Source organism: Aedes albopictus, chromosome 2 (genome assembly GCF_035046485.1).
Source record: "Aedes albopictus strain Foshan chromosome 2, AalbF5, whole genome shotgun sequence".
Classification (NCBI taxonomy): domain Eukaryota; kingdom Metazoa; phylum Arthropoda; class Insecta; order Diptera; family Culicidae; genus Aedes; species Aedes albopictus.
Window position 1 is genome coordinate 404,696,082 of NC_085137.1, and position 14,679 is coordinate 404,710,760.

A 14,679-nucleotide genomic window follows, 5' to 3' on the forward strand; every position below is an offset into this window, starting at 1 on the left:
AGACGATCCTCCTCCAATTCCCGTAGATATTGCAGTCGAAGAGCAGATGTTCAGGTGACGCTGGGGCCTCTCCACAAGGACAAGTATCATCCTCAACGATGTTATTCCGCTTGAGATGTGACGGTAATCTGGAGTGATTGCTTATCAGCTTTGATAGTAATACGATTTCCCTCCGCGAGAAACCCAGGTCCTTAAACCAAGCTTGTGTTGATACAGTGGGAATTATGCTGTGGCAAAATCTGCCTTTAGTTCCCACATTCCACGCTGATTGCCACATGTTGATAGATCTTGTGCGCGTTGGGTATACAATGTCCAAACAGGTAAATCGGTAGTAGTCTACCCCACCCGATTGACATGCCTCTTTCGCTGCAACGTCCACAGCTTCGTTTAGCTCGATGTTTTGATGGGAAGGTACCCAAAGGAACATAATGTTTGACCCTTTTTCTTCAATGGCCATTACTAACTTTTTGATTTCAAACCACACCGCAGGAGTGTAGGAAGTGATTTGAATGTTGGAGAGAAATTCTAGGCTGCTCAAGCTATCGGTGAGTACGACATAATCGGCCCTGGGTCTAGCTGCAACAATTTGAACGGCTTTCCGAAGCGCCAGTATCTCTGCGTGAAATACTGAAATCTGATCCGGAAGCTTTATTTGACTCACTGGATGGCCAAATTCGTCTACTACCGCAAATGCTGTGCCGTTAATGGCTTTGGAACCATCTGTAGCAAGTTGTAGTGCATTTGGATATCGACAGCCAAGAATATTTTGGACGACTTCATTGGCTCTTAAGGATGGATTCGCCGATAGTTTGAGGTGTACCGTTTTGTCGACCGGAACTACTTTTCGTCTCAAGTCCATTTCAAACTCGAAACATGGTAGCACTTCGAATGTTTCCAACTTCCGTTCGGTGTAGGACGTGTATTGTAGGATGGTACGACGTAGCCAGGTTGGAGTAGCACCATTGATTGTAGTCTTCACAAACTTGTCGTTCCAGGATTTAGTGGAATATCTTTTTTCGATGAATTTCATTGTTGCTTCTTCCCTTCTGATGGCTAACGGTGTTAGTCCAGCCATCACCTCTAACGATCCAGTATGTGTTGTTTTGGTTGATCCGAGTAGAATGCGTATGCTATGCCATTGGATCCGATCCAGTATAATGGCATCTTTCTCGGGTGCTCCGCAGAAAAAAATTGCCCCGTACTCCAAGACAGGTCTCACGCATGATTTATAGATGGTCAGAAGTGCTCCAGGATCTGCTCCCCATGCTTGGCCAGCGACGGACTTCATAAAGTTCATGAGCTGTCCCGCACGGTGTTTGAGGTAGTAGAAGTGTTTTCCCCAGTGTAATGTTGGTGTTAAGTGTAGACCCAACAGTTTCATTGATGTGCTGTATTCCAGAACTTGATCTTCGACACGTAATTGAGGCACATTCTCCATCGTCCTTTTTGTAAAAACAATCGCTGAACACTTGGTTGGGGATACTTGTAGACCGAGGTTGTTAATTTTATGAACCATCTCGTCGATTGCCTCTTGGGATTTAATCACGCTGTTTACTACATTTTCACCACGTATGTACAGCAATTGTAATATCATCTGCGAACCCCACTCGAATAACGGCAGCGTCAGGTGCTTTGAAAAGTTCATGGATTAGGAGATTAAAGCACAATGGGCTTAAAGGGGATCCCTGTGGCAGCCCTTTCCATGTCGTACGAACGATTTTACTCGTGCCGCCCAGAGACCCAACAAGGCGACGTTCTCTAAACAGACCATACACAGATCTGATCAAACACTCTGCGACTCCTAGTGATCTCATTTGAGCCACCAGAGAGGGAATTTGGACGTTGTCGTAGGCTCCTTGAATATCGATGCTACAAGCTATACCGTGTTGCCTGTTATGAAACGCTATCTGAACTTCGTCTATGAGCAAATGGAGAGCGTCCATAGTGCCTTTTCCTTTCCGAAAACCGCAAATTTCATCAGGAAGGAGTCTGTGATGCTCTATGTACCACTCAACTTTATCTTTGATCATATTTTCATAGGTTTTCCGTAAGCAAGACGCCAGTGCTATTGGACGGAAGGAATTGGCATCCGAAGGGGGTTTTCCAGGTTTTAAAATCGGAACTATTTGGAAATTTTTCCAAACGTCAGGAATAACACCACAAGCAAAAATGGCGTTATATATGTTGACTAATAATTGCTTGGCTATGGCTGGTAATCTCTGGATCACTGAGTAGGAAATACTATCGACGCCCGGCACAGTATCTTTTCCCTTCTGAGTAACCGCTTCTAGATCCAACGTTGTAAAGCATGCTCTGTGATTATGGCCGTTACAGTCGCAATCAGGAAAATTTAGTTCCTTCTCAATTGTAGATGCAGGCGCAAATTTATCCAAAAATATATTAAGCTGCTGTTCCTCGCGTAATTGCTGATTGCCACCAGACGCAAGGCCCTTAAATCTCCTGGCAAGCTTCCACAGAGAACTGACTGATGTTTGAGAATCGAGGCTGTCACAAAACTGCTTCCAGGATTCCCTTTTCTTCGCCTTCACTAACCGTTTGAATTTGATTTCTGCTTCCGAATATTCGCGATATTTCTGATATTCCAAGGTACGACGCCAGACCTTGAATTTCGACCTTGAGTCATGGAGAGCTTCGCTCAGCTCATCGTCCCAGAAGGGTTGGGGTATTTTGCGAATCGCTATCTGACGAGGAGAGGGTGAAGCATCCACTAACGCCTTCCACATAACGTCGAAAAATTGTTCGTAGGTTGTGTCATTCCCTAAGCGGCTTACTGCGTTTCCAACACTCAAGCTGAATTTTTCCCAATCCATTCGCCTGTAGTTGATTGGAGGAACCCTCGTTTCTACGACCCGTTCCAACGTTCCACAGGAAATAGGTAGGTGATCGCTATTGTATGGATTTTCGGTTACCTCCCAGTTGAACATCATGCTGATATCAGCGGACACCAAAGTGAGGTCCAGTGCACTAGGAGTACGAGAGGCATCAAATCTCGTGATGCTGCCGTCGTTAAGGATTACCAAATCGGAGTCCTCTAGAGCGGCATGCAGACAGTTGCCCAACTGATTGTGCCGAGCATTTCCCCACAGAGGATGTTTAGCATTCCAGTCTCCTGCCAGTACGCACGGCCGTGGTACGCAATTGATTAGAGCGCCGAATTGTACTTGTGATACGGTTGCATTAGGGTGAATATACAACGAAACGATAGATAGTGCTCCTACGCAGCTCTGGAGTTGCAGTCCAACCATGTCAATTCCGTCGATCGAGGGTAGTGTAAGTGCTTTCGGCTGCAACATCTTGTTTGCAGCAACGAGTACACCCCTAGAGTTTCGCTGATGGTCCTTACGGAAGATTTGGAAGTCGGGAATGTCGAAGTTGGTCGTAGTGTCGAGATGTGTTTCTGATAAGCACACCACAGAAGAATGAAGAGTGTTAATGAGATGTACAATACTTGCTTTTTTACTGCTTGCTCCCCTACAATTCCACTGTAGAATTTGCAGGGGTATGGTCTGGACAGAAGTGCCCATCATGATCTATTATAATCGTAGAGAGCCCATAAGGGTTTGCACCCTTAAGCTCACTACTTCACTGATGGTAGCTCTTAGTTTTTCTTCAGCTTGCTCCTTGTATTCCGCCGGCGCATTGTGGATGTCGTCGACAGCTCCAATAATTTCTGGGGTTTGGAAAGCCTCCTCCACAACAGAGCGAATGCTAGATTCCACGTGAAGTTCCAAAGATGGGAGTGCATCACCATCCTCGCCAACCGATGGACGTCTGCGTTTGCTCGGCCCAGGGGAAAGGTGACTAACGTTCGTTTCTTCGACCTCGTACGGGGTTGCAGCTGGTGCAAGTTGGACTGTGATAGATGGAGTGTTTACGATCGGGACCGAGTTTACGATCGGGACCGTATTTACGATCGGGACCGTGTTTACGACCGGAGCCGTGTTTACGACCGGAGTCGTGTTTTCGATTGGAACCGCTAGAGCGGAGAACCAATCTCTAGGCCCTTGAGAATAGGCAGCGTTTCTGTTACGATCTGCTTCCTTCCGGCGAGCAGCATACGAACATTTCTTGATGTCGTTAGCAGGGTGGTTCCCATTACAGTTTACACACTTCGGTTCAACCGTATCACAAACGTGGGCCGGATCAACCGTGATGTTAATTTCCGTACACTTGTTACAGCGAATTCTGCTCCTACAGTTTTTCTCGCCGTGTCCGAAACGCCAACATTTATTACACTGGCGTTGTGGGTATTCGTATTCTTTTATTGGATAGAGCACTCTGTTTATATCGATGTGTGTAGGTAGTGTTTGGCCCGCAAACGTGACAATAACAGTAGCCAGCCGCTCTCTACCTTCACCCGCGCGCTTCGTAATGCGACGAATTTTCAACACTTCGGGGTTATTGTCTTGTTCGGCTTTTGTCTTGTCGAATGAAATGGCATATGGCAATTCCTCATCATCAACTTCGAGTTCCACATGACTGACGCCAAGTGTCTCCACTAGCCGCTGCGGAATCGAAAACAGCACGTTTGGTAACTTTTCCGCAACCAGAGTATTCGCAGCTTCTGCAGATGCCATCAATATTTTAATCCGGTGTTTTGACAGAGGAATTGATTTCACGTATTGGTCCTCCATCAGACGAATCACCTTCTTCGAAACAGTCGACGGTGCCAACTTGGAGCCATTCTCGGATTCCGCGATTACCAAGAATGGTCCCGTTGATCCAATAGGATACTGTCTTAGACGACGTTGACTATCCTCAGCCATATTTCAACCAGTAACAACGATATTTCTACCGAAAATTGTTATGCTATACGCGCTTTGGTGCGACACGTCTGTTGCTTACCAAGGCTAAAGCAGCACTGTTGTGTGGACTGTAAGGTAACGATCAATAAGGTGATTAACACAGAGCATTATCCACTTCCCAATATTAGTGACATTTTTGCCAATTTGAGTGGTTATCGATACTATGCGAAGATTGATTTATCCGGGGCGTACATGCAAGTAAGGGTGTCTGAAGACTCGCGGAAGTATTTGACTATCAATACGCATAAGGGTTTGTTTGAGTATTTACGGTTGCCGTTCGGTATATCTAGCGCTGCGTCCACGTTTCAAAGGATCATGGATGAAATTTTGATGGATTTGGAAGGAATAGAATGCTATCTAGATGATATTCTGATAGGAAGCGACACTATTGAGGGGCTAAGACAAAAGGTGTTCGAAGTTTTTGATAGATTGAAAAGGTTCAAGGTTAAGGTCAATTTGGACAAGTGTGAATTTCTAGTGGAAAAGGTAGCCTATTTGGGTCACGAAATTTCTGAGAGAGGACTAAGCCCTAGCGAGGAGAAGGTAAGAGCGATAGTAAAGGTGCCTACACCCAAGGATGTCACGCAGCTCAAATCGTATTTAGGAATGGTAAATTACTATTCGAAATTCGTGCCCAACTTGTCGATACGGTTAGCTCCCCTTTACGAGTTGATTAGGAAAAATGTGAGATTCCGTTGGACGAAAGAGTGTGAGAGGGTTTTCCAAGAGTCGAAGAGGATGTTGCTCGATAACAGGGTGTTGCAATTATACGATCCTAAGCTTCCGATCGTGGTGATATGTGATTCTAGCGCAGTAGGAGTAGGAGCCGTCTTGTGTCATAAAATCGGAGAGGTAGAACGGCCTGTGTTTTACGTTTCGAGCACGTTGTCCAACGCAGAGAAGAATTATCCTAATCTGCACAGAGAAGCTCTGGCTATAGTGTTTGCGTTAACCAAGTTTTCAAAGTATATTTTTGGGCAAAAGATAACAGTTGTGACGGACAATAAGCCTTTGGTGACGATTTTCAATCAGAAGAAGGGTATTCCACCGCTGGCGGCGGCCAGGTTACAGAAGTATGCTTATGCGATTTCGATATTTGATTTTGATATTGTGTACAGGAAAGGGAAGAAGATACCGGAGGCTGATGCGTTATCCAGGTTGCCGGTTGAAGGTGAAACAGGTATAGATTCTGAGGTAATGGTGAATTGTGTGCGTGAAGAGATTCCAATAAATTTGGAACTCATTGGGAGAGAAACGCAAAGAGACAAGTTCTATCGTAAACTATACAAGTGTGTAAATGACGGTTGGGAAGACCACGCGGTAACGGACGATTTGAAGTTCTATTATGAGAGAGTGAGTTCCCTGTCGACGGATGGTGAGTGTTTGTTGTTCTGTGAGAGAGTTATGGTTCCCTCATCGTGCCGAGAACGTATTCTTGAGCTACTGCATGGCTGTCATTTGGGTATAGTCCGGATGAAGCAAATGGCTCGTAGATACGTTTACTGGCGAGGTATGGACGACGACGTTGAAAGATTCGTTAGGGGTTGTAGAGCTTGTAGTGTGACCGCGAGAGCCGTTACCAAGGAGTTCACTAGGTGGCCTTTAGTTAACCGTCCATTCGAAAGACTGCACTTAGATTTCTGCCACATTGCCGGAAAAACGTTGTTAGTAATAGTTGATGCCTATTCAAAGTGGATAGATGTAAAGGTGATGAGAAGCACGGACGCTCAATCGGTAATTGATGTCTTAGATGCTCTATTTTTGGTTTTTGGGTATTGTGATTCGATAGTCTCAGATAACGGACCACCTTTTGGTAGCGGAATGTTTGGCAGTTGGGCAAAATGGTTAGGGATTAAATTGATTAAAAGTCCTAGCTATAATCCGGAATCGAACGGACAGGCTGAACGAGCGGTTCAGACCACTAAAACGTCTTTGAGAAAGCTCCTGAATGACCCAAGGTATATGCACAAAAATTTGAATGAATTGATTAAGATTTTGAGTAATAGAAACAGTTACAGTCAAACATTAAATTGTAGTCCCAATGATAAACTTTTCAAATTTGAACCCAAAACTGAACTTGATGTAAAGTTGAAGAATGATCGAGAGGCGAAAAAGATGAAACCTAAGAAAGTAACTTTTAATGATGAGGTTAGTTTTTCCGACCAGATTCCAGGTAATAGCGTGTTGAAAGAGAATAGTAAACGTCACAGTGAATCAAGTAATGTTCGTAGTCAGCAGTGTTCAAGTAAAAAGTTTAAGATTGATGAACTGGTCTGGTATAAAAATGAATTCAAAGCGGATAGAAACTGGATGGAAGCTAAAGTGGTTGGAATCAATAGTCCTAGTACATACTACATAGATATCAACGGATCAGTTAAATTAGCAAGTAAAAATCAACTAAAAGAAAGATTTATTAAAAATGATTACATTTATCCTAAAGTTAGTAGAAGTGGATCAAAGAGAAGAAGAACAAGTTCTTCGATCATCAATTTTGATAGGCCGGAGAAATTCCGGAAAAGTACTCGAAGAAAGCAGAAGCCAGATTTTTTTAGATATTGAGTAAGTACGTATTATAACGTTGTTCAAATAATGTCATTATTTAATTAAAGAAGGGAGATGACAGAAAGTGTATTATATACCCCTCGATCTGATCTAGACAAGTTTGAGAATCAGTAATTATCTTGTCTGAAATGTGTGGATGAGCATTTCCGGTATCAACACTATATAAGCGATTGTAAACCATTGTACGTTCTCTTTCCCGATCTGGTCGTCTAATAAAGCAGTTGTAAGTAAACCCCGTAGTTCAGATTTATCACCAACATAGCTCTGGTCCTCACAAGTTCCTACCTCATGCTTCCACGGGTCAAGCGATGACAAAGACCGCCAACTATGAGTTGTGTGCTTAGCTGGTAGTGCAGCCTGGGCACTGTTGTCCTTCAGACTTCAGCTAGATTGACGAGGTACGTCTCGAGCGTCGAGAGGCTCCGGGAGGTATCAAGGGAGTTCCAGGGATATGCTAGGGTTCCCAGGGGGTTGCAAGGGCCTTTTAGTGGATTTCAGGGAGCGTCCTCTAAATCCAACGAAAATCTTTTGAGAACCCTTCCCTCCTAAAATTCACTGAAAAGTCTTGATACGTCAGTGATATTTTATTGGCGTATCAGTCTCTTTTGGAAATCAAAAGCAAGTTTGTTTCAATGACCGACGTTTCGATGTATTTAACACCTTTATCAAGTGTTCTAAAAGTGATTACAAGGATTACGTCGGACATTGAAACAAACTAGCTTTTGTTTCTTTCCAAAAGAGACTGATATACCGATAAAATATCACTGCCAGTTTCCCTCAGTCGATTGAATTCCTCCCTGCCTTGATACGTCTTTGACACAAACCTGAAACACATCTTGGAAGTTCCTTGGAACCCCTCCGAAACTCTTCTAAAACACCCATGAAACATAAAAATGAAAATCTGACATAGGGGAAATTGTGTATTTTCGGCAGTTTTGTTCTTCGTCATGGGTTTTTTTAAAGCTGTTGAACTCAGAGTTGGCCTTAAATCCTTACCAATCAAGCTGAATTATATGAGCAAGTTTCAGGAAATTTGGTCGACAAAAACCCCAGACGAAGAGAACAAGCCTGCCGATAATACCCTTCATCACCCTATTTGTAATAGATAAATTCAAATTTCAAATACTATTTAGTATGAACCGTTCAATAACAAGCGAGAAAGAGTGAGCTAGATTAGAGTTACGGGCAACATATGGGTTCCAGACTTCCGGTACGAAAGATTTATTTTTTCCTACAAATTCAACTCTATTCAAATTCATCAAAATCATATTCAATGGGAAGTATTAGATAATGTTGGATCTAGACATTCATTGAATATTTTTCTACTATAGTGAAGAACTAAAATGCCAGTATTACCTACTTCCAATTGAAATATCCAGCATTTAGTTTGTTTACCTTCTAGAGACAATAACTATTACTAATCACGTTTTTATCTATTTCTCCACTTCCAGCTTCATCACCATACATATCATCCGCATCCGGCATCCAGCGACGTTCGCTTGGCGTCCGTCATTTCTCCTCCCTGAGCCACGTGGACGAACGCACCGGTAAGGCCACGATGGTCGACGTAGACGACAAGGAATCGACCAAGCGCGAAGCCAAGGCACAGGCCACCATCTACGTGGGCCCTCTGATCTCCTCCCTGATCGAGAACAACGAACTGAAGAAGGGCGACGTCCTCTCGATTGCCCAGATGGCGGGAATCGTTGCCGCCAAGAAGACCTCCGATCTGGTTCCCCTGTGCCACAACATACCCCTTTCGTCGATCAAGGTCGAAGCGAGTCTCAATTCCTTCACCCACGAGGTCAACATACTGACCAAGGTGAAGTGCGACGGCAAGACGGGGGTCGAGATGGAAGCCCTGACGGCGGCCTCGATCGCGGCACTGACCGTGTACGACATGTGCAAGTCGGTGTCGCACGAGATTCTCATCAAGAACATCATGCTGGTGGAGAAAACGGGCGGCAAGAGCGACTACTACAAGCTGGCCAACAAACCCAAAGTGGAGATTAGGAACGACGATCCGCCGATCGTCGTCAAGCGATACAAGACTGATCCCATCACAAGCCACGAGGAATTTGTTCCGACTCACATTTGAACCATTTCCTGACTTAAACTATTTGGAGAACAAGTTTCAAACAACGCACGTGCCTTTGAATTTAAAAATGCTGCATTTTTATTTCGACCTTAAGATTCGGTTTGAATGAATTTAGGGTGGAGCGGGGCAAGATGGGTCGCGGGGCAAGATGGGTCAGTGCCATTTTCGGGCGCATTACTCATGTTTTGATTATGTTAATAATTTTGTTAGATGACCAGCATGAATATACAAAAGTTTAGGGCATTGATTGAAAAATTATTCACTCTCATTGGAAATACAAAATAAAATGTTTTTTTGCCATTTTTCTTATGCGATACATTCCATATATTCTCCATATAAACGGCCGCGGGGCAAGATGGGTCACCTTCTATTTTGAACGTATTTTTGGAGCATTCAAAAGTTATTTATTTTTTATTACAAGACTATCTCATAAATGACTTCAATCAAGCGGAATAAACGCTCAAAATTATAACATAAAATTATGATATTTTTTTAGTAAAAACATCGATTTTCAAGTCGCCTAAGGACCACTCAAATCGTAAAGTTTTTTATATTCCAAATAAATTTATAAAATGTTTACTAGTAGCTCTTGTTTACTCAGTATGGATATGGAGCATATTTGAATGCGGAACAAATCTTATATTTTGACGTTTTTCGTTGAGAAAATGTTAATTACTTAAAAGGTGACCCATCTTGCCCCGCACTTTTTTCACGGCACAAAATCGATCACTTTTTAAAACTGCTTGTTTAACATCATATTTTGTATTTAATGAACTTTTTATCGACTTTTAGCATAGCTAACTAGTGTATTAAAGAGTAGCGGACGAATGCAAACCAATCCGATTTGTATTTACGAAGTTATGGTGATCCATCCTTATGCGACCCATCTTGCCCCGCCCCACCCTACTTACATTAGCAGGGAAACTCTCACAGCACAAATTCTATTGGTATTAGGTCATTTGGGGTAATTTTGACTTGCTACAAGTAGCTATTTGGAAAATGATCATTCAGAATTATGGTAAAGTCAAACCTCAAAAAGATTAATGAAACTCAGATTGTACTATCTAAGATTGATCGTAAGCCAATTCCTAACCTTAGAATTAGGTTTTTTGATACATTGTATTGAATAGTTTAACAAAATGGTAATTTGTGTTCGTCAAGATTATTCGACAGAATGGTAGCTTTTCACCGTGATTCCTTCCCAGTCAATAAGATGTTATTCAGTTTTCGAGAATATACGTTAAATTATTCATTGTCTTGTTATTATATTATACCATATGAGTATGTGCTTTTTGAAGTTTCCCTTAACTGTAATCAGAATTAAAACAAAAAGTAGAACTATAAGTTCAGTCATAGGATTGACCCCAATCGAGGGCCATCTTGTTGCATCCTCGTGAAATCGCCTGCAGAGTAACCACCAGCTCCCCGTAGCTCTCCGTCGCCAGACCCTTGTGCTTGGATCCATCCGCCAGTATCTTCGGATCGCGCATTTCCGGATTGACTCCCGTTATCCAGCTCATGGCCGCCGACCAAATGTTGCTGAACTTCGGCACAAACAGTGGCGCCCGCATGGTCCGCTTCGTTCCCATCAGAGGGCAATGGATCCTGGCGTAGCCTTGGTTCGTTTCCACATTCCACAGATTGTTCCCATACATGCTGAACACAATCTGCGGCCATCCGTACGGGTTGGTCGACTTCATCGTAAACTCCAGCGGCATGTTGAACACTACGGTCCGGTAGTCACCTTCCGGTTTGGCACTCTGCGTTATGCCCGAACGCATCCCGGACACAAGCTCCCAGTCGGGTCCCGCCACGACGTCGTACCGGCAGAACAAGGCACCACTGTCGGGACCCATCGGAAAGTAGGCCGATTCCAGTTGACCCGATACGGCCAAATGGAAGTAGCTTTCGCTTTCACCGGTGTTACCCCGCGGGTTGTGGCCATCGTCGCCTCGGGTAGGTTCTTTCATGTTGATTGCGAGGGGACACGATGCTTACGGATGTTAACAACAAAGCAACCGTTTGTGACTTCCGTTGCCATTGGTAACCGGATGGATCCAAGCATGCGCCAACATTTGTAAGTTGCATACAAGATTCATAGTATGCCCGATGCATTTCCCGCCAAAAAAAATTTTTGTTCGTTCATGTGAAAGAGATCAGGTTCCAGGTTGAATATGTATCATAAAATCTAAAAAAATAAGCATTTTTCCGTAAAATGAGAACACTGGGTCGGCATTTATGGGAGGCCATCATCTTATTAAAGAACAAATTTAGTCCTTCATTTTCCCTTCTTCAAAATTGAATCTGTATCTTGCATTTTCTGCTCTATCATATATGCATTAGGTTTAGAAACATAGCTATGTAAATATTTTAATACACAAAGATTTAAAATACATTGTGTTTTCAACAACCAATCCGAAACTATCCTCACTGCTTCCTCACCTCATTTCCAGGGCCTTTTCAGAACGCTAGTGTGGCCGCTAGATTACCCGTATACGTTTTTAGGTTTCAATTGGCTTCTTTAGCGGTGTTGAGATAATCCCATATTCTGAATCTGCATGCCAAACTGAGCCGAAAACCACATTTTCATGAATTTTGGTACCCGGAAACCTATTTAAAAATCAATTTGAAGTTTGTCTGGGAGCTCGTCGCTGTCAAACACTTGCACCACAACAAAGTCACGCAAAAAGTTTGAACATCTAGCTTTGTGGCAAGTGTTGGAAGCTGTTGTAAACAAAACAAACAGCGTTGCCGAATCGACATATGTAACTTCCGCTCATCTCTATGTAGAGGATGTCTATTATATTCCTATTCAGTTAATAGTCTATTTTACGAAACGACAACAGTGTTGATATTGATATTAACACTCACGGGCTTGGGCGCAACCTCCTGTCAAATTTTCATTCATGAAATGAGCGATCAGCTGATCCGAAACGTCTCGTAAAATGGCTCATTATTAGGTAACAATCTTTTACCCAGTGAGGTGACACAGCAGTCAAACTCGGTTCATCGCAGCTCTACCCATCATCGTTTTTTGGTACGGCGCGTTTTGGTACCCACTTTCTGGTCGGTTTACCCTAACTTGCTCCTGATTTTCGGGTGTGTGGCTCGTGTGTTGCTAGTGCTTATTTCGGAAATTACACATTTCACACGAAATCGTTGTTTTTGATGATTGTTTCTCTTTCTTTATTACTTTGCACGATATTATATGTAGCAACGAAGCAGTGTCGATGTTTTCAGCGCATTTTTTCCATGAATTAAATAAGCAATCAAAATAAAAAAATGGACGCCATGTTGAAACGAATGCTGGGTTGATGATTCTGGCCCTTCGTCATCCCCCTGTCTTTACCTGATCCTCCCGAATAAAAAATACAGTAGAAAAACCGAACGATGTATTTATTGCAACAGTACTATTTAGAACCATATTGTTACAATAGACACCACTGTAAAAATAAAAATACAAAAACAATAAGATATAATGTAGTGAATTGCGAGGTGAATTGTAAATAAGATTTTTACAATATATTGCGATTTTTTTTTCGACTTAGACTTTGATGCAATAAATTTCGTCGTACTCATATTTCGCTTTCGATTTCGCTGTCACTCTCAGTCACAGGGTTTTTGCAACTCGCCCGATAATGTGACTGTTTTCGCTGACCGTCTCAATGTTTACCATTAAGATCTTTTGTTCTCGGTTCACCAGCTGTTCGTGTTTACACAACAAAACCCGCTGGTTCACCGATGTTTACATTCATCTTTATTGTTCTCAGCTACCAGCTGTTTATGTTTTCATAACAAAATCAGCTGGTTTCGCCTGAATCGGAGAAAGAAGGCGAACATGTGTCATAAATGTTAGGTTAGTACCATATTAGGGCGAGTTCAATTTCGTCGCTTAAGTCTGATTATTCGTTAAAAATACAATACTACACACTAAGATTCTGATTTTCCAGCTCAGTAATTTTTTCGCTCAGTTCTGTATTTTTTTTTTCATCTTTTTACTGAGTTCTCAACAGCAGATTTAACTCGGTACACTCGGTAATCAATATTTACCGTCCATCAGTAAGGGTGCTATTACACTCTTTGCCCAGACGCCAAATATTTGACCACTTTTGACAGATAAATTTTGGCAGGTTGTTTGGCTCTGTTTGTGCCTATTCGTTTTTCGAGAGTGACAAATATTTTTCTTTGCCAGGTACACCTTGGTCAAAATTTAACTGTCAAAAGTGGTCAAATATTTGGCATTGGTCAAAGAGTGTCATACTAGCTTAACGATATTTACCGTTCTGTAATTCTGTAATCTGAAATTTTTGACAGTTGATTTGCAGAACTCGTTAGCTTATTTACTGCTCTGCAGAGTATTCAGTAAAAGGGATAACCGAGCGTACCGAGTTAAATCTACTGTTGAGAACTCAGTAAAAAGATGGGGAAAATACCGAGCTGATCTTAGTGTGTATACAGGTTGTTAAGTATCGTAACAATACAAAAAAAAAATTCTCCATATACATATTTTTGCAAAACCATACATTTTATTGTAAATGAATTGTTCGAAATACTAATACGTGGGTTTTAATATACCATACATTATATGGTGCATGTATAGTTTCAAACAATAAAATGTACCGTTAATATATTGTTTTTAATTGTAATTTCACTACTGCCTATGCATTTAATCAAATGATTTTGGAATGGTTCTCTTTTGTTATGTTGTATTGATTAACATTACATAAACCATATAATGTTATATTATCTCGTCATGTTCCTTCTGTTAATGGCATCTTAGGCTTTCTAACCAAACTAACCTGAACTCGTCGAAGTCTGAATAGTCTCTGATTGCATTAACAGTTGAAGCTTAGACTCCCATGTCCCACCAGCCAGATAACTGGGTTTTGCAAACTAAGCATTGTTTGTGGCATGATGGAACTATGCCGAGCGCGCTAAGTGATATTAGATCACTAAATAATGTAGTTGCATGAAGTGGGTAACGAGGTACATAAGTATTATTACAGCGTGCTTAACCGTTATTGTAATATTGAGGCTCCAGTTTGACTAAAGTTTGAAATACATAACAGCTCATGAAAAAACTGTGAAGTTCGATTCAAATACAAGTTAGGTTAAAAAGCGAACCCGCAGACGAACTTATATTAGAAGTCGTTTCAGTATCCAGTCTAGTCCATATGTTAAAGATGGCTCTAC

The 14,679-nt window shown here is 42.1% G+C and overlaps 2 protein-coding genes across 4 annotated transcripts in view; one reads left to right on the plus strand and one right to left on the minus strand.

The window, feature by feature from the left end:
• The window catches only part of LOC115253570 (molybdenum cofactor biosynthesis protein 1), a 62,373-nt gene extending 51,628 nt beyond the window's left edge, over positions 1-10,745 (plus strand). For 2 of the 3 annotated variants that reach the window (XM_062853351.1, XM_062853352.1), the window contains exon 4: positions 8,840-10,745. In XM_062853351.1, the coding sequence (XP_062709335.1) occupies positions 8,840-9,486 (647 nt within the window). In that variant the 3' untranslated portion in view covers positions 9,487-10,745. The remainder of the gene's footprint in view (positions 1-8,839) is intronic. The other variant, XR_009997962.1, reaches the window with a different exon arrangement.
• On the minus strand, positions 10,152-11,881 carry LOC109407938 (B9 domain-containing protein 1). The gene has a single exon (XM_019681136.3). The coding sequence runs from the start codon at positions 11,454-11,456 to the stop codon at positions 10,833-10,835; it is 624 nt and encodes a 207-aa protein (XP_019536681.3). The 5' UTR covers positions 11,457-11,881; the 3' UTR covers positions 10,152-10,832.
• Between the last annotated feature and the right edge of the window lie 2,798 nt (positions 11,882-14,679).

Excerpts from the sequence above, each read along its gene's own strand:
- LOC109407938 (XM_019681136.3), bottom strand. The coding sequence starts at position 11,456 with ATGAAAGAACCTACCCGAGGCGACGATGGCCACAACCCGCGGGGTAAC.